Consider the following 20,251-nt stretch of genomic DNA (forward strand, 5'->3'; position numbering starts at 1 on the left):
GGCTCACTGAAGGGTGGGGAAAGAAGCATATTAACAGTCATTATAGCATAAATAATGGGCACACAAAAGAAATCTTGCTTGGTTATTGAATCTGGTAACCATCTTTCTGGGAGTGAAACAAATTTCTATCATGTGTCTAGCATGAGGACTTGTAATGATCATATAATAATTGCCAGGGATTATTCTGTCTGGCAAGGATGTCTAAAAAATGACTTAGTATTTATTTTTTAAGTTATGAAGCATCATTATAACCCATGGCTACAACTACCATTCTTGATTTCTCCTTTTTTTGCTGAGAACAGAAGAATGACCTTAAGTGATAAGAAACAGGGGTTAGGTTAAACATACAGAAGTTTTTTTTTGGTGATGTTACTTAACAATGGAAGAGACCACTCAGGATTTGGTAGTGTCTCCTCTCTTGGAGGACTCTATGAAAAGGAAAATATTTACCTTCACTAAATACCTACCCTAGCTCTGAAGGATGCAGGAGCCTCAGAAGCAGAGGAAAAGAGCTAAGAGGAAGAAACCCCAGAAACATGTTCCTGATTATGTCTCCTTTAGGGTTAGTTCACTGGAGATTCATCCAAAGCTATAGCCTCACAGAACACAAAGGAAAAAGCACTTCCTTCCTGAAAAACACTTAAACTCACCTTGCTGGCTTGGCAATAAACCAATGTCTTCTTTTCACTGTAGGCAAATCGCTTGGAAGAGGGGCTTTTGGGAAAGTGGTTCAAGCGTCTGCATTTGGCATTAAGAAATCACCCACCTGCCGGACTGTGGCTGTGAAGATGCTGAAAGGTGTGTGTGCTGTCGTTTGGCTTTTGTCTGACTCATAATCTTTACACATTCCCCAACTTTTGGTGCAAGTTGAATATAGGAATAAACACAGCTATTTCTACTCTGGCAATATCACTTTCTTCTACAGCTCCCTTTGTTCAAGGAGTTTTATTTTTTAATTTGTATTTGTTCTTTTTAGATTACATGACAAGAGAGTGTATTTTGACATATTATACATACATGTAGTATAACTTATTCTAATTAGGATTCCATTCTTGTGGTTGTACACAATACAGAGTTTCACTGGTTGTGTATTCATGTATTAACATAGGAAAGCTATGTCTGATTCATTCTACTGTCTTTCCTATTCTCATCTTCCCTCCCTTCCCTTCATTCCCCTTTGTCTAATCTAATAAACTTCTTCCCTCCCCCACCCCAAGGTGTTTTAGATTATGCTCACACTAGCTCAGAATAAACCTTGTCAGTGCTAACAATCCAGAACTGTCCATGGGAAAATGATCTCTGTCACCTTAAGATCTCTCTCTTCTCACATTTCAGACTAGACTAATAAGGACATACGCCCATTGTAACCATAGGTTCAAAGTGTTGACATGATCCACTATGACTGTAATGGAAACTTAGCTACACATCACAAATCCCAAAGGCTTAGCTTGAACTTGCCCTAACTATAAAGTGAAACTAGAATGCTAGAACAACTTAACTGATCAGAACTGTAAACTAATTTATACTGCCAAGCCCTACCAAAAAAAAAAAAAACATTTTTTCTTTAGAAATTAAATTTAAAAAGTCAAAGTATATCTAATGTTGAAAAATACATGATTCAAAAAAAAAAAAAAAGACAGGATTGAAAACTCAAAGGGCAGTCTTTAGCTTTCCAAAGTCTCCAAGATTTTGCCAGGATATTCTGAGGCACCGGAAGCAGTGGGACTAAGTAGGTACTTAGCATGAGCTTGAGGAGAGAAGGTTCAGTGCTTAGGGAGACTTCCAAGGTCTTACTCCTAATCCACCACTGCCACCATTACTTCAGAAGCCACCTCAGAAGGCTGTCCTCATCAGAGGAAAATTTATGAAACTCTATGAAACAAGGAGAGACCAAGTTTGGACAATAGGTACCAAAACTGATAGAAATAGTAAGTTCCAGTATTCTACAGCACAGAAAGGCAATTATAGTTCACAACAACTTATTATATATTTTATAAAGAAATAAAAGAGATGGGCTGGGTTGTGGCTCAGTGGTAGAAAGCTTGCCTTGCACATGTGAGGCCCTGGGTTCAAACCTCAGCACCACATAAAATAAAGCTTTTGTGTACATGTACAACTAAATATATTTTTTAAAAAAGGAAATAGAAGAGAGGAGTTCAGAGGTCCCCAACACAAAAGAAATCATAAATGTTTAGGGAGATAGAATGCTATTTACCCTGATTTGATTACTACACATTGTAAACATATATCAAATTATCACATTGTACTATTATGTGTGCTCCTCAAAAAATTGCTACAAAGAACCCGACAGCTCTAATTTGGAGTTTCGTATCCACAATCAGGACTTTTGTTCGGGGTGGACTACCCAGATGATTACAGGCATTTCTGTGAGAATATCAATGCCAGCATGCTCCCCCAACCCCGGCTGCTGAGGAGAAGTAGCATCAATGTGTCTATGTGAGAAGTAAAAGACTAGTAAAACACTCTGTTAGGTTGAATCACACAAAATTTCTATTTTTCTTATTTTCTCTCACCAATCTTCTGAGGTAGATATTATTATTCCAAGTTGGTAGATGAGGCAACATGGTCCAGAAAGATTGGACAGCCTCTGCAAGGCAGCATAGCCCTTAGGGCAGAAACAATAAGGTCTGCACCAGCATTGACTGAATTGTTCTTTCCCTCACAACACAGTGCCACAAGAGCAGAGAACAGAGACCTAGCCTCCTGGAAATTGGCCCATTGCTCCCAAATCCTTCAAATGATCCCTGTTCCATTTCCCTGCTTACTTTCTCATATCACATCTAGGAGGCATGTCTAATGTCCACACTATTCTATCACACATCCAAGATCACACCTGTGGCCCTGCCTAGAAATGGAACCATCTGAGCAGTGGTTCTCACAGTATGGTCCTGGATAGCTATGTCAGCATTTCTGAGAAATATATCAGAAATGTGAATTCTCAGGATTGATGAGTTGGAAGGGAAAAGATTCTGACTTGAGATCTCTTTTAAAGACTCAGAGAATCTATTCTATGTCATACAGAAATCATATATGTATGGGGCTGGGGTTGTGGCTCAGTGGTAGAGCACTTGCCTAGCATATGTGAGACACTGAGTTCAATTCTCAACACTGCATATAAAATAAATAAAATAAAGATCCATCAACAACTAAAAAAAGAAATCATGTATGTAATCTTTAATATATCTTCCCTCCTACTTTTTTTTGATTGAAAAACATTTCCAAATCACCCACCCTATAAAATTCCTAAAATTTTTTTTTTCATTAGCTTTCTTGCCTAATTGGTTGGCCATCTGTTTGGGGGAAAAATAGAAAAAGCAGAATGCCAAACAAAGGCCATTAGTAAAAAGCTCTTTCCAAGTGTCCCTGAATAAAACCTTAACGTATTAGGACCTTACATCCATGTCTGAAATGAGAAATCATGTTGTGTATTTATCCAAAAATATTTGTTGAGCATCTACTGTGAACCAACCCCTACCCCAGTGGGAGGCTTCTGGAGTTTATCTAGTTATTATTAAAAAATGATTTGTGCTTATGAAATACCACATCAGTATCTTCCATAATGCTCAGTATACACACCACCTTCAGCACTGTGACAGAAATACTTACACATGGATACAGAGTTTCTATTATAGCATTATTTGTAAAAGCAAGAACCTGTAGATGGATGACACACAGGCTTTCAATTACAGCAATATTTGTAACACCAAAAACACATAGACAGTTTAAATGCAGGAACATTGTTAACTGATTAAAAGGAATATTTTTTTTTAAAAAAGCGACTGGCCCAGCCTTGACAAACACAGAACAGAAATAATCTCTGATATATTAAAAAGAGGAGGAAAAAAATTAAATATATATGATCCAATTTATGTAAACCCTCAAAAAAATGAGATTTCATTGGGGTATATATAAGCACATAGGAAAAGATCTGAACTCAAATTATCAGCAGTAGCTACTTTTAGGAAGGTAAGTAGGCTGGAGTGACTTGTACTTTTTACTTTAGATCCTTTTACTCCTTATATTTTTGTTTTGTTTTTTCTTTGGGGGTTTTGTTGTTGTTGCTGGGGTTTGTTTTGTTTTGGTGCTGGGGATCAAACCCAAGGCCCCATGCTCTACCATCGAGCTTCCTCATATCTTTTTACTCCGATTCATATTATTGGACTATTTCATTGCCACAATACTTTAATATTCCGAAAAATAATTTTAGAATATTGAATGCCATAGAAATTAACCAATGAGAATAAACAGAAGAAACGAAATTTAGGCTTTAGACTGCTAATTCTCGGACTGATGTTGCTTATCTCTGAGTGAGAATGAACTTAGTCTAATGCTATGTATCCCCACAACCTAAGATAACTCTGTGAACTCCAAGTATGAAAGAATATAGGAAGAAAATAACACACTGCAAAGATGTTTGCAGAAGCAGCCATCCTGCCCTTGTCAGGCCCCTGGTGCTCCTCTGTGACTCCCCTGAGGACACAGTGAGACAAAAAGGGGAGGTGTGGATACATCCCCTGCCTAGAGGGTTCTCACTGCACCTGTTTCTGCTAGAAGAGATGCCTTTGGAAGGTACTTTCATGAAGTACCCAGCTTTTGTGTCAGCACACTGCTAAACACACTAGGTCCACCAAGAGGAAATGTCCAGTGACTAACCCCACCACAGCACTAGGCCTCACTGTAATCAAAAGGATGTTGGCTCAGGAGGGTGGGAGTAATAAAAACAGTTCGGAGACTTAGCCTTTCTGCAGAATGTAGTAGGGAAGTTAATGAAGTGACTGGCCCAGCCTTAACAAACACAGAAGGCAGGAATGCCGCCACCAGCGGAAGGAGCCCCATTGTCTTCTTGCCCTGACTCTTCCTTGCTTCTCACACAGAGGGGGCCACAGCCAGTGAATACAAAGCTCTGATGACTGAGCTCAAGATCTTGACCCACATTGGCCACCATCTGAACGTGGTTAACCTGCTGGGAGCCTGCACCAAGCAAGGAGGTAAAGGAGAAGTGGGGTGGGTGCTGATCCATCATTTCCCATACACAAGAACTCTCACACACAGCTTCTCCCTCACCTCCAGGAAAATGGCTTCTCAATAGATCCAGAAAAAAATAGTCTATCCATTTATGGAAGGGTACTCCCATGCTAGAAATGCTTTCCCAGTACAGTTAATCCAAAATTTGGAAGAGGACCTCCTTTTAGATCTCCTTCAAGAGCAGGATGACTAAGGTAAAGGTGTAAAAGAATGAATCACTACTGGTGGGATACCAGGAGGAAATAATGTGGGAGACAAACAAAAGGGCCCTCCCCTTCAGACCCACCATGCAGATAAACTTTATATCCTGAACCAAGGGACAGGAATAGGGTTGTGCCTTTTGACTGAGGGCTCCAGAAAGTTCCTGGAGACCTTTCTTTCCTCCTCGATGGCAAGGTCAATGGTTGGGTGTAGATGTGGACTCACTGCCAGAAAGAAAGGTGCAAAAAAAAAACAAAAACAAAAACAAAACTGTGCATACAAATGTTCTCCATGTTCCCAGTGCAGGAACTGGGGGGAAGATGCATTGGGGAAGACGGTCTGTTAGGAGTGGTAATGGGTAGAAAGAGGAGTTGAGGGATGGAGAGGCCAGAAATACAGTCCTAGTCCCACCTGCTTCTTCATTATCCTTGATAAGCTTTTCTCCAGTTCCTGCTGCGGCAACCTCATTGTAGTTGCCTTGGCTTTGCACCTATAAAATGCATCAGGGCTAAGGAGACCACTCACCTCCTCGAAGGCTTCTGAGCCCTGGGCAGTTAGCCGTCAGTAATGCAAGCACCTACCGGGGCAAGAGAATTGCTGGACCCCTGAGACGAGATTTGCCGAGTCTTTTTTCTGGGTGGGGAGATGCACAGCTCTACAGGGACTTCCGCTCTGGTACCCTGAGGGAAGAGGAGGTGTTGTGAGGATTCCTAACAGACATTTTAAAACCAGAAAAGTCCTGATAGTAACAGAAAACTACTCTACCCGTATGAGCTATGTCCTCGGACGCCTCGAAGTGGTAGAGCGTCTGGGCCTCCGCGGGGCCTGCTGGCTACCAGCACGCAGCCAGCCCGCTGAAGCAGCTCTCGGTCACTTCCGGTTAGACCCGGAAGTAATCCTTGTGCTGCGGGGGAGCCTGGAGCAGGCAAGAGCGGGCCTTGAAGCCACCACGTGGGAGTCACGGGGCAGCTGGCTCCCTTCCCAACAGCTTGCTTCATTAGGCCAGTGGGCAAGCTATGGCCAGACAGACAGAATGTTTTGAGTTTTTTAAGTAGTTGGGGCAAAAAAAAAAAGGTTGAAAAGGATGGTATTCTGTGACGTGGAAATATATGAAATTCAAACTTATATGTTCATAAAGTTTTATTGGAGAAAAGTCGTACTCCTTGAGTGTATTAACAAAAGCTGATTCCAGGTTACAAGGGTACAATTGAGAAGTTGGTTGGCCTGCGAAGTCTAAAATATTAACTATCTGGTACTTTACTTTGGCCTGCAAAGTCTAAAATATTAACTATCTGGTACTTATCATCCTCTGCTTTACTGCCTCACAAGTCCCTAGGCAAACTCAGTGTAGACACACCCAGACACCAATACTGGGAACAGACAGAACAGGTAGCCTATTTTCTGCCCTGGGAAGGAAAAAGAAACTGCTGAATGGTTCTGGGGCTGGTGTGACAGTAACCAGAGCCCCTCTTGCCAGGGTCTGGCTAATGGGTAGAGGGTGCCTGGCATTTGCCTCTCTTCTTTGTTCCTTTCTTTCTTCTGCTTTCCCTTCCTGCTCCTCCTCACACCTACCCTCATTTTTTATTGTATTTTTGAAAACCTTCTCAGGTTAAATTGCAGAAGTCACAGTGCTCATTCACAGCCTCTCATCCCTAAGTTGCATTCCTAGATCCACTAATAAAAGACAAGTTGGTTTGTGGTTTCTCAGTCCAACTGAAGGCTGACTAATGGCTGATTGACTTGGTGTGACTGAGCATGTGCTATTTTGGCTGCAGGGCCTCTGATGGTTATTGTTGAATACTGCAAATATGGAAATTTATCCAACTACCTCAAGAGCAAACGTGACTTATTCTTTCTCAACAAGGTAAGGATTTTAAAAGTGGAATTCTTTTTAAGGAAAGCAATGGGTTACCATTTAGGCTGTGGCAGCATAAAGCAGGAGAAATCTAGTTTGTTTCATTAATGAAATTAATTAAAACTCAATTTCTGCTCTTCTTTTTCTACATATTCCTTTCATGCTAATCTGTTATACTCTCTTATAGAGAGTGCAGACTATCATTTAATACCAGTGTATGCAGCAATAATTGGAAGTTGCATGTACTAGCCATCTACCTAAATTCCTATTGAATATCTCGATAATTTTCTCTAAAACACACACACATGAAACACACTTACATACAAACACACACATGCACAAATTACCTAGGTTTTTTTTTTAAATGATCAAATATAGTTGCCTTCATTTATTAGAAATTAAAATACAATCACCTAAGAGACTTGTCTAGTCACCAGTAATGGGACCAGAGATTGAAATCATTCTGTTTACTTTCTACAGCTCTTTCTCCTACCTCTGACACTGTTACCACTCATGGCATCCCTAACTGACTCTGAATCAGACCTATCCATGAAATAAATACATAGGCCCAGTGACATGCACCTGTAATTTCTGCAACTCTGGAGGCTGAGGCAAGAGTATCACAAGTTCCAGGCCAGCCTGGGCAACTCAGTGAAACCCTGCCTCAAAATAAAAAGTAAAAAGGCTGGGGATGTGTCCCAGTGATAGAACACTTGCATAGAATATGCAGGTCCTACATTTAATCCTTAGCACTTAAAAAAAAAAAAAAACCTGAGTTCTGAGAGCAAGCAAGATTAAGAAATTACTGACTGAAAAAAAAAAACAACTTACTAAAACTTTGCAGTGTGTTAAATGGCACTAGTGCTGTGTCCTTCTTTAGACTAGATAAGCCAGGGGACAATAATTCAAAATTATTTACTAGTAATCATCAACAATAATGATAAAAACTTGTAGTGTTGAAGTTAAGCACTTGGACACCAGAATCAGACTTTCTGGATTTAAATTCTGTGCCTTCCTCTCACGAAATCTGGAAACTTGAGCAGATTACTCAATTTAACTAAGGAACTAACAGTTGAACCCAACTGATGGGATCGTTGGGAGAATGAAAATCTCTCCGTTAAAACTCAAATAAATTTTAATAGTCATCATTGCCCCAAGGATCGAAAGATTGAGCACTAGGGGTGTGGCTCAGAGGTGGTATGTTTATCTAGTATTTGTGAGGCTCTGAGTTAAATCCCCAATACTTCGGGGGTGGGGTGCAGAGAAAGATTGGTTGTGTCCAACTTAATGCCACCGATCTATATGTGGATAAAATATCAGACATCTAAGGATGATGCCCTTTTCTGTCATATGTGCAAGTCTTCACACACATATAAGAATCACTGGACACAGCCAGGAGCAGTGGTGTATCCCTAGAGTCCCAGCTGCTTGGGATCTGAAGTAGGAGAAGCACTTAATCTTAGATGAATACAAACCTGGGAAACATAGTGAAACCCTGTCTCAAAGAAAAAACAAAACAAAAAAAAACTAACCAACCAATCACTGGACAGCTGACCCATATACTCATCCCCCAAGCTTTGATCAAAACAAAGACACAGGTGTTCTACCAAACTGGCAATATGTATGCAAAAATATATTTTCCTTGGTTTTAAGCCAGACTCTAATTGGAATCTTGAAGCTGAAAGGGATCCTTGTGATCAGCTAGTTCACACTCTCCCATATATATATATATATATATATATATATATATATATATATTTTTTTTTTTTTTTTTTTTTTTTTTGTAGTTGTAGTTGGACACAATAACTTCATTTATTTATTTATTTATTTTTATGTGGTGCTGAAGATCAAACCCAGGGCTTTGCACATGCGAGGCGAGCACTCTACAGCTGAGACATAACCCCAGCCCCTAGTTCACAAATATAGAGGTACTCAAAGAACTCACATGACACATAACTACCACAAAATGAAGTCAGGGAGAGAAAGACTGAGCTCTCTTGATTCCCATTCTAGGGTTTTTCCTGTGCACCACACTGGATAAGGTGGAAAAAAGAAAATGTGGACAGTGGTGCCCTGTACTGAGAACAGTGCAAATTCCTTTCAGTCCTGAAAGCCCTGGACTGGGTTCAGGAAGAGCTAAGGCAGCAGAACACCCCAGGGACCTGGGCAGGATGGAACGTTTGGGTTCGTGCGTCCTTTGTTTTGAAGAGTTTGCTTCCTTCTCTGGCTATATTTAATGATTTGCCTCCCTGTGCAACTTGGTGGAGCTGTGTTTTTGTGGAAAACCCGCTGCTATCTTTCACATTTAGAAGCTAAAGGAATATAAGGAGAAAGTGAAGAAAAAACAAAACCAATGACTAAATTGAAAATAGAATATATTATTTTCTAAATTCACTAAGATCCTTAAATATTATTTGGGATAAATTTGCTATTCTGCCAGAGTTCAAAAGTTAAGTAAATTAACCTTTCTTTAACAGAGATGGTTACTGATAGACAATGGTGAATATACCATAGATTGGGGGTCAGGAAGGGAGCAGTGAGCTTGGTGGCATGTCCTAGGAAGTGACTTCTGGTGGTTGTGATAAAGAAGGCTGCCCAGAGAGTTTACATAGAAGCTGATTCCTGAGTGATCTCTGGTAGTATTTTTCTACCACAACATTGCCAACAAGTTTCCTGCTGCCTTCTGTTGTGGGAAGGGTCTGTGGAAAACACAATTCCAGTTCCTAGCTGAGCAGAGCCAGATCTCACTGCCTCATGAAGACACAAAAACAAATAATTATATTTTTATCTGCCTTCAGGAAAATGTGGTGCCCTGGGCTCAAAGCAGAGCAAATTCCCTTCAGTCCTGAAATCTTGGACTGGATTCAGAAAGAGCTAAGCCAGGAAAACCCCCTTGCAGGGTGGAGGGGTCCAGTGGTGGTGGGTAGGTAGATATTCTTTCTAAGGTCTGCCTCCCTCCTGCAACACAGGAAGGGCTCCTGTTCAGGGGCCAGGAACCTCGGTACCCTTTACACTTAACAAGGTTTGTTAGAGCTGTCCCACCCAAACCTCCCTCTCTCTGTCCTCTGCTTGCTCCCATTGTGCCCTCTGGTGGAAGGATCACTCCTTTTTTGTGACATTTCTAGAAAAACCAAGGGCGTGTGGCTAATCCTAGCATTACTTGTGTGCAGGTGGATCGAGGAACACCAGTGAACTTCAGTCCCTCCCAACCCCTATTTCAGTATTTCCATCTAGCATAAACCAGGCTATGTACATGATGTAGTCCTAAAGCCACTGGACCTGCAAGTTTCTAGTGTCAGAGTTTCTAGATGAATGTCTTGTTCCACATGAACACTCAGGACCTACATCTCCTTTCCTGAGCCATAGTAGGGTGATAGAATTTTTCAAATGAGGAAGATGAAACCTAGAAAAATAAGCTGACTTTCCCAAGATCACATGATTAATGGAAAAGCTAGCATCCAAACCAGGACTTGGATACCCCATCCAGGATGAAGGGCCATGTCTAACTCATTTTAGGATAGACCTTTATCTTTGTTTTAAATGGAAAACAAAATTAAGGTTCATGTTCTTTCTTTTCCCAAGGGAATCAGAGAAATTGGAAACTACAGCCTTCTCTTTATAACTTCTCTCGGGGATTACAAAGTGAAGCCTCCAGTACATTGAAGATCCTTTTCATATCATCTAAATGATGATAGAAGTATCAAAGTTTCATCTCTTTCACAAGATGGCATGTGCTATATAGAAAAGTTGCTAAGGGCACAGACTCAGGAGCAGGCCAAACCTGGGTTCAGATGTTGCCATTTGCCTATTGTATGTGCCTTTGATTACTAAACTTCTCTGAACCTGTTTCTCCACTTTAGTAAAAACTACTTCATAAAGTTATTTGGAATATTAAATAAGAAAACATATACCCGTGGGCTGGGGTTGTGGCTTAGCAGTAGAACACTCGCCTAGCACATGCAAGGCCCTGGGTTCAATCCTCAGCACCACATAAAAATAAATAAATAAAATAAAGGTATTGTGTCCAACTATAACTAAAAAATAAATATTAAAAAAAAGGTATACTGGCTAATACAATAAGCATTCAGTGCATACCAGCTGCTATTAATTGTCTTTTTTGGGGGTTGGGTGGGTACTGGGGATTGAACTCAGGGGCACTTGACCACTGAGCCACATCCCCAGCCCTATTTTGTATCTAAATAAGACAGGATCTCACTGAGTTGTTAGCACCTTACTTTTGCTGAGGCTGGCTTTGCTCAGCCTCCTGAGCTGCTGGGATCACAGGCATACACCACCGTGCCCCCCTCCTATTAATCTTCTTTTATCTGGCCTAAGATGCTATCTAGAAGCTCAGACAAGGGTGAGCAGATCCCACAACTCCAGCAGTAGCCAAGGCACCTGCCACCATCAATCCATCACTGCTAATTCAGTATCTATCTTGTGGAATGACATTTTCCAACTCAGGTGATTGCCTGCTAGAAGGACTAGTGTCCCCATTGCTGTGCTGGGGCTCCTTTCACTGGTGTTCTTCTTCATCTGTTCTAAGGATGCAGCGTTGCACGTGGAGCCTAAGAAAGAAAAAATGGAACCAGGCATGGAGCAGGACAAGAAACCCAGACTAGATAGTGTCACCAGCAGTGAGAGCTTTGCGAGCTCTGGATTTCAGGAAGATAAAAGTCTGAGTGATGTTGAGGAAGAGGAGGGTAGGTATTCATTCCTTCCTGTCCTACAGTCTGAGATATTTTTACAACATACTGTGCATCTCTGACATTTTTTTCTTATTTATCACCCTAATAAACATCCGTGGGAGACTTGAAGGGTAATGTCCTGAGGAGATAAGATTTGAATTAAGATTATTTACAGAGTTACTAATTTTGACAGAGAACTGTGTGATTGTCTCCCCTCAGGCGTTTGGCCGGGTCATACCCCTCCCCCATGCTTGGATCCATGGGCTGGAGGCCTGGAAAAATCTCTGATGTTCATGTTGAAATTCAAATGAACTCTGATCCACTTGTTAGTTTGTTTTATGTTTTGCTAATGTTGTTCTAATAAACTGGGATTTAGTGGAATAATAAGAGCCATTACAAACAATTACAGTTCTAATGCTTTGCAGATTCTGATGATTTCTACAAGCAGCCCATCACTATGGAGGATCTGATTTCTTACAGTTTTCAAGTGGCCAGAGGCATGGAGTTTTTGTCTTCCAGGAAGGTCAGCTTATCTCCTTACTATTTTTCTTCTTCTTAAAAAAAAGAAAAGAAAAAAAGCAGGAATAAAGTGAAGTTTTATTTTTAAATTTTTTGTTTTACAAAATAATTGCTTAAATTTATTTTTAACTGATACATTAAAACCTAAAACTTGTATGTATTACCATATGATGTTTTGATACATGTTTACATTACATAATGTTTCAGTCAAGTTAAATATATTCATCTCCTCAGTTATCTTGTCTTTATGGTGAAAACTTCCAAAATCTTTTCTTCTTTGCCAGGCATGGATACATGTCTCTGCTATAAATCCCATTTTCCTAGTATTTGCTTATACCTATGTCCTTTAGTGTAGAACAAACTCAACCCAGGTGCCTGAATTTGTCCTGTTATGAGGAGTTTTGAGAATGATAAACCTGGGGTGCCAAAGAGTAGAATTTAATACCAAGAGATTCAGATTGGACAAATACAGCAACCATTCTCCACAGTACCCTCTGGCATGTTTTCAAAAATTGGTCAGAATCCCAGAGTACAGGACTTCCCTGGAGAGCATCTATCATTCCATCTACAAAGGGTCCTCCCACAAATCCACAGCTGGATAAAATCTGACCCCCACCAGCCAGAATAAAAGGTTATGGGGATGTTTTGCTTGGTGACGAAGCTCAGATTGCCACCTTGGTTCACCAGGATGCTGTTTGCAGACAGTAGCCCACCAGAGTCAGAGCATTTCTTGACTTTCAGGTCTCAAAGGACTTATATTTGTAAAGAAATGCTTCATGTTTATGGTCACTCCATGTGCGCTGAGAGTGGCTTCCTTCACAGCATGTGAAATGGATCTTCAAATTAAGAATAATGACACTGAGGAAGCACAGGAAATTAGTTAGTTAGACTCAGGAAATGCATTGATTATGCATTCGTTTTATTATAGTGCATTCATCGAGACCTGGCTGCGCGAAACATTCTTTTATCTGAGAACAACGTGGTGAAAATTTGTGATTTTGGCCTTGCCCGGGATATTTATAAGAATCCCGATTATGTGAGAAAAGGAGATGTAAGTCAGCTTGATGTTTATTTGTCTCATTTATACCCTGTCATTTTAAAACCACAGACCAAGGCCCTTGGTAAAATCCCTGGCTTGGTACCGGTTCTTTCTGAAGCACTGCCTGAGGCTTGCTAACCAGAGAAGTGTTTAGTTGGGCCCTGGTAAGGCCATATCATTCCTTGCCTTGGGCTCCTATGGGAGTTCCTTGTACCATTGAAAAGAACAGCCTGGACTCTTTCCCTCAAATAAACCCAGATGATTGATTCAACAGGTGTGTGTACCTCCGGAGAGGGTGGGGTTTATCTCGCTGGGAGGAAATTGATTACCTCCCCTGTATGCCTTCCATGCCTAGCATCTCCCTGCTGGCGTACACTGGCCCCCTTCTCCATTTGTTTTTGAACATAATGTTATTTGTCACTTAGTAGGTGACCTCCTGTGTCCTCTGTGGGTGACCTCTCTTCTGTGACCTCTGCCATGAGGCCTTCAGCTTATGTCTGAGCTCTGAAGACTATTCTACAGCTACAGATCACCTAGAAGTCTTGCTCAACCATTTTGCTGGCCCCACCCCCAGCCTCCCTGATTTAGTAAATTTTGGGTAGGGCCTGAGAATTGGCATTTGTAACAAGTTTCTAGGCTGTGCTGACTTAGCTGTCCAGGACCATACTTTGACAACTACTACTCTGTTGTCACTTTTTAAAGGAGGGGAAAAAAGCAAAACTTTCCTTGGAAACCGGGTCTTCACAGATGATATCTACCTGTGTTATAGTCTGTCCCTCTTTTCTGTTCCTTCTGTGTCTCTTTCAACCCCTCCTTGCTCCTCCCCCTTCCTTTTTTCTTTGTCTTTCCATTATCCCATACTTTTGCCAGTCCCCATCCATCCAACTCCCGGGCTAACTCACTGGGATTCTTGCTATCTGGAAGAGAAGGAAAATTTGTCTGCAGGCCTGAAAACCAGCCATATAGTTTTCTAAGTACTAAATACTTGAATATTAAAGTACCTTTCTTCTTCAAATACCTTTGCCTGTTCTCTGTATTGAATGACTTATTTGGGGGGAGTGAGGGAGCTAAGAATTGAACCCAGGACCTCATACATGCTGAGCATGTCCTCTACCACTGAGTTGAGTCCCCAGACCCCATACTATGACTTTTAAAATCCTGTCTTTTTGCATAGGAATGCCTTTTAGACTTTTCCTTCTTAGGAAAAATTCCAGAAAATCATCACAAATTTTCAGGATGTCTTCTAATTCAGATCACTCTTTCCCAAGCCTTCAGTGTCCCTGTGGAATGCAGCCTCCTCCCCCCTTCTCCCCCTCCAAGCAGAGGGGGGAGGGGAGGATTTCTTTCAGAACCATGGAGTTAGATCTGAGGGGCTTAGTAAACATTCATCGCCTTTGGAGGGTTCGGAGTAGTATGCAGTGCAGTCTTCTAGCATAACACTGCACACCCTATGAGTTTTCTCTGTTTGGAAAGCATGGCTGCTCTAAGAAATGATGTCTGGGCCAAGCATTAATGTGATCCATAGGCACCTGAGTTGGATGCTTTGTTTTCATGCTCTTCTTCTCAAGCCTGCCTTGCCTTCTTCCAGACTCGACTTCCTCTGAAATGGATGGCTCCCGAATCCATCTTTGACAAAATCTACAGCACCAAGAGTGACGTGTGGTCTTATGGAGTGTTGCTGTGGGAAATCTTCTCCCTGGGTAAATTTGGAGGAGGGAAGAGATCAAACAGCCTAGAAATAAATGTATTCATCTTCTGTCAAGCATCCTTTGTCTAGACACAACCTTGAGATCAGCACTCAAATTGCAAACTGTAGAAGGGGCATGGATCCTGGTCGCCTCTCAGTACAGTCATGATGTGTGTGTGTGTGTGTGTGTAAAAATGGCTTTAGAAACATGAACAAGGTCAGACAGTAGAAAATCTGGAATCAGGTCTATCTTTCTCTGCCCTTTGCCCCCTTTTCCATTGCCTCAGACACCCCCATGTCTAATGCCCTTACCCTTTTCCTCCCCATAACACCTGCTCCCTCAGAATTTCTTCTCAGGAAAAAACCTGATAAGCACAGCTGAAACGTGGGGAAGGTGTCTTTAGATAAAGGAGGCATCAGTGGGTCCACTGCATGCCATGGGGGCTGCAAACCTAGTTGCAGCTGCAGCAGGGATTGCCTGCAGCTTGGGGCCAGTGGTGATGCTGCCTCCTATTCCACATCCACCCAGCACTCCCGGGTCTGGGTGCTGGTTTATAAGAGCCAGAGAGATTCAGCCAAGGTAGTTGTACAAAAGACAAGTAATAGACAGTGCCACATCCCAGAAGGGGACAGGAGTTTCTAAAGGGGGTGAAGATGGGATTTGAGACCTGGCGAAGTGGTACATGCCCGTAATCCCAGCAACTCAGAAGGCTGAGGCAGGAGGATGGCCTTAGCAACTTTGCAAGACCCTATTTCAAGATTAAAAATAAAACAGACTGGGAATGTAGCTAAGAGCTTAAGCACCCCTGGATTCAATCCCCAGTAAAAAAAAAAAAAAAAAAAGATAGGTTTTGAATTGGGGACGAAAGGACAGGGTCCAAGGAAGCAGACAGAAAGAAAAAGGAGCTGTCTTTTCAGTGCCTCTGATATTAGCACATGACACAGCCCTACTTTATGCAAGTAAACTATAAAGAACACTGGTTATATAGATTCTGCCTGCAATTCACCCACTGAGGGTTTCTAGAAACCTTGCTGGAGTTCTCTTATTCAAAAGTGTGCATGGAACCCACATCTGCTCCAAAATACATAGTAATGATGTGAGGCCTCCCAAACACGAATTCTAGCCAAGAGTCTTATGGACTTTGCCAAAAATTTGCCTTTCCTAGCAAATAAAAGTCATCCAGTAACATCCCTGGTTTCCTGTAATGTGTAAAAATCATTCCCCTGCTTTCGATGACAGGCACCTGTAGCTTCCAGTCTTTGAAAGCCACTAGGCCTTTGCAGTGACACAGTGCCAGCACTGCATGTCTCCCAGCTGCTTCCTACCAGCAGTAATCACAAGAAAGTGCAAACACATTCTGAGATAGACTAGATTTGTGGGCTGGAACAGAACCGACTGGGAGGCCTTACCCACTTGTACACTCAGTCAGGGATCCCCTTAAAAGGATTGCTTATAGGAGAATCTTAGTCACACTGGCAAGGGGCAAAGTCTAGGTGCCTCTGGAACCTTCATCTTTGCAGACTCCTGACCATGAGCAGCCCCCAACCTATACCACTGAACCTTGTTCTGGAGTTCAAGACACTCCCCCTTTAGGCCTGTCATAAGCGTTAGTCCCCAGTGCTGTAAGACTTAAAATCACTGTTACTGAGGTAGGCCCAATCCATTAAATAGCCTAGTCAATTGGCTTGCTAAAGGTCACTAACCTGAGGAATGAGACTCTAGTGATGGGATTTCTTGTGGGGACAGAACAGGGACTCTTCATATTATTCCTTCCCCTGACCAAAGAAATAGGAGCAGCCATAGGAATGACATAATACACTAAATACCATGAGACCAAACAGTGAAGTATGTGTCCGTGTTGCTAACCTCCTCTGTGTCCTACCCTATGTTGACATCCACTTCAATCACCATGTTTTATTATTCAATCGTTATGTACAATTACAATGTCTTACTACTAAATATTACTTTAAAGGGAGGAAAGAAACACTGAATTGTCCCCTTATGGTATTTTGTGCCCTGAAACTATAATGTGCCTGTGTGTCCCCACTCTGTCTCCTGCAGGTGGGTCTCCATACCCAGGAGTACAAATGGATGAGGACTTCTGCAGTCGCCTGAAAGAAGGCATGAGGATGAGGGCCCCTGAGTACGCAACTCCTGAAATGTGAGCCAGCTTCCTTCATTCCTCACCACGGCACCTCTGAAGGGAGTTGATGTGTTAGAATCCCCATCTTGAAAGATGTAAACAGTTATCCTTTTCTTCAGGGTTCCCTGTCCTCAGCCTCTATTGGGCCCTTCTGTGCTGGGAGTGTTTTCCTAAAGTGGGATACATTGTCCTTGATTCATCCCACTATTTCCTCCTGACCACTGGCATGACTTTTCAAGGCTCTAGCTGGGAACTGAAGTTAGAAATTTAGTTTTTAGGTATAAATCCAGGCAAAAACAAATAGACCACCCAATAAGAGAATACAAGACCTTGACCGCACTAAGTGGGAGCCTAATGAGCTAAATCACCACATGGTCAAGGGCCAGAAGTACCCTTGACCATAAGTCCAACGGTGCTACAGACTCACGAGAGGCATGCTTTGGACTGTCGGACAAGTAGTGTAGGAGGGGGAAAGAAGAATTCTCTGACCAAAGCTATGATTATACTCCACAGAAGGTGACCTGGGCAATGTACCTTCTTTAAAATCCTTTAGAAATAGGCTCTGCTGCTGTCTGGACACTGAAGCAGACAGCTTCTTGAAGTGCCTTCCTGCTGTACCGTCCTTCTGGTGACTCTAGGAAGGTGATAGGCTCTGTGTGAAGGCTTTCCCATTGTTGGGTTGTACTTGCTCGCCTCTCTTGTGCACTCTTTTCCTGAGACTATGTGCATGTTTTGCAGTTTGAGGCCTGATCAGGAATGTGATGACACTTGCAGTTTTGTGGAGCTGCTGACAAGGACTTGGGCCTCTCTGAGGCGGCACCGCCTTTCCTGAGCAGGCAGGCACCCCCCCCCTCCCACTCACACAATGGGGTCCTGTCAGAGCCCTGGGATGGCCTTTGGGGAGGAGTCGGGTAGTGAAGGAAGCGTGGGCTTGGCCAAAGGGCAAGGTTGCTGGCTCTTTCCTTCATCATCTTGGGATAAGGCTAGGTCAGATCCTGGACAGGGAGCTGGATGAGGGAGACAGAGGACTCAGGCGTGAAGGCAGGACAGGGGAGCAACCTGCAATCAGGGAAGAGGCAGGAGATTGTTTTCATCAGTCTTGCATCGTGGCCTCTTCAGCAAAGCACAGGAAGTTTGAGGCAAGATCTCTTTCTGGGGCTGCAGAGTGAAATAGGCCTTATGAATTTTCACTTTCTTGAGTCCTTTAACTCAGTGGTTTAACATGAGATCATTTTGCACTTTATGCTTTCCTAAATGTTTTCCCCATGTAGTCTAATGTGAATTTCCCACAACCTTCAGGATCAAGTAGGACAGATATTATAATCTGAATTTGACAAGTATCAAAACTAAGACTGAGAAGTATGCCCTCTGTCATGTAAGTGTAGCAGAGGACACAGATTTAGAAACCAGCCCCCATACAGATTTCCTTGACCACAGGTGTTGTTAAATTAGTAATACATCGCACATTCCCCAGCAGAAATGGTACTCTGATAAACCCATGCGTGCTATGCATTAAATATGTCCTTCACTTTTATATAATCTGAAAATCATAAATTCTCAATTACTAACAATAATAATAATTGCAGTTATTTTTACAGAATATTAACTAAATGTTTATTTAGTGCTTATAAGTGCCAGACACTGTTTTAAGCATTTTTAATGTATATTAATTTGCTTCATGCTCATGACAACTCAGTAAAGTATGTGATTCTATTAACTCCATATTACAGATGAGAAAGCCAAGGCACAAAACATTGCTAATCAGTTGAGCAAACTCAGTCTAAGTTTAGAGTCCACAACATCATCCTACATACCAGTAGGATCTGTCTCCAGTTCTCAGCCAGGTTCTGGTCCAGAATAACTCTAGAGGTACAACGTAACCTCCACTGTGGACTAAAGATTCCCCTAGACTTTATCAAGGCTTCAAATCTTTATATAAATTTCCTCCATGTAGCCCCTGAGCCCTAAGCAACTTATAGACAGGGATGTGGTTTCTCAATTCTGGGAAGAAGGTCAAAGGAGTGGAATCTAGAAATGAGAAACCACAAATGAAACTAGAAAACAGCCAGTGGTTATAGGTGGTCCCTATTGCTAGTTTATTTTACAAATTTTAAAAAGTAAGATGTGACTTGGTGAAGGGGCTGAGGCTGTGGCTCCGCAGTAGTGCACTTGCCCAGCATGTGTGAGGCACTAGGTTCAATTCTCAGCACTGCATATAAATAAATAAAATAAAGGTCTATCAACAACTAAAAAAATATATTAAAAAAAAGATATGACTTGGTGAAATGTTTCCTCAGAAGGCCAGGATTCAGGTCTTCAGCCATTTTCTCAAGCAAGTGAAAGCTGATGGGGTAATCTTGTTTGTTCCAGAAGTAGGAAGGGGTGAGAATAAAGTGCAGCTTCTCAGAACTGTGATTTCATGACCTGAACTTGGCCTACAACGGTGTGCACTTGGGAACTTGGGTGATAGCTTGGAAGGGAAACTCTTCCCACAGTCCCTCACCCCAACTTAGGTGCAACTGGTGTTTCTTTACTTCATTAAACCTGTTTACTTAGTGGTGAAAATTGTATAACTGAGTGGAATCGTTGGTTCCTCGCCCAGAGCCTGTTTAGTCAGATGCCTTTCAATAAGGGACACACTGATGTATGTTTTCTTTTTTCTTTTCCTTTGGTGTTTTCTGAGATGATTTGTATTGAATCGTAGATTGGAGGAGTGGAATCTAGAAACGAGAAACCACAGATGAAACTAGAAAACAGCCAGTGGTCATAGGTGGTCCCTATTGCTTATTTCAGTAAAGAAGCAAGGGCAGTCCTGCTGGAGACGAGCTGGGGCTCTGCTGAATGAAATAAGCCCCCTGCTCCCTGGGCTCGGGCCCCACATGCTTGCTGGTTCAAGCCTTCCTTGCTTTTGCTATCTTTATGGATTAACTAGGTATATATTTAGTATTCTTCCAACCACCTCCTAGAATCTGCCTATTGTTAAAAGTAAAAGAGCCTTGGATGATTAGGCTTGAGTTAAGTAAGGCAGAAGCAGGCCATCCCTGCCACAGCCAGTATACCCTGAGGGGAGGC

The 20,251-nt window shown here is 42.0% G+C and overlaps 1 protein-coding gene across 1 annotated transcript in view; it reads left to right on the plus strand.

The window, feature by feature from the left end:
* Positions 1 to 20,251, plus strand: part of Flt1 (fms related receptor tyrosine kinase 1) — a 173,868-nt gene that overhangs the window by 140,097 nt on the left and 13,520 nt on the right. Inside the window, exons 18-25 of the mRNA XM_027928878.2 lie at positions 694 to 798; positions 4,896 to 5,009; positions 7,023 to 7,111; positions 11,649 to 11,805; positions 12,216 to 12,313; positions 13,238 to 13,360; positions 14,937 to 15,048; positions 17,098 to 17,197. Of these exons, the coding sequence (XP_027784679.2) occupies positions 694 to 798; positions 4,896 to 5,009; positions 7,023 to 7,111; positions 11,649 to 11,805; positions 12,216 to 12,313; positions 13,238 to 13,360; positions 14,937 to 15,048; positions 17,098 to 17,197 (898 nt within the window). The remainder of the gene's footprint in view (positions 1 to 693; positions 799 to 4,895; positions 5,010 to 7,022; positions 7,112 to 11,648; positions 11,806 to 12,215; positions 12,314 to 13,237; positions 13,361 to 14,936; positions 15,049 to 17,097; positions 17,198 to 20,251) is intronic.

The sequence above is a fragment of the Marmota flaviventris genome, chromosome 4 (assembly GCF_047511675.1).
Source record: "Marmota flaviventris isolate mMarFla1 chromosome 4, mMarFla1.hap1, whole genome shotgun sequence".
NCBI classification, from domain to species: Eukaryota; Metazoa; Chordata; class Mammalia; order Rodentia; family Sciuridae; genus Marmota; species Marmota flaviventris.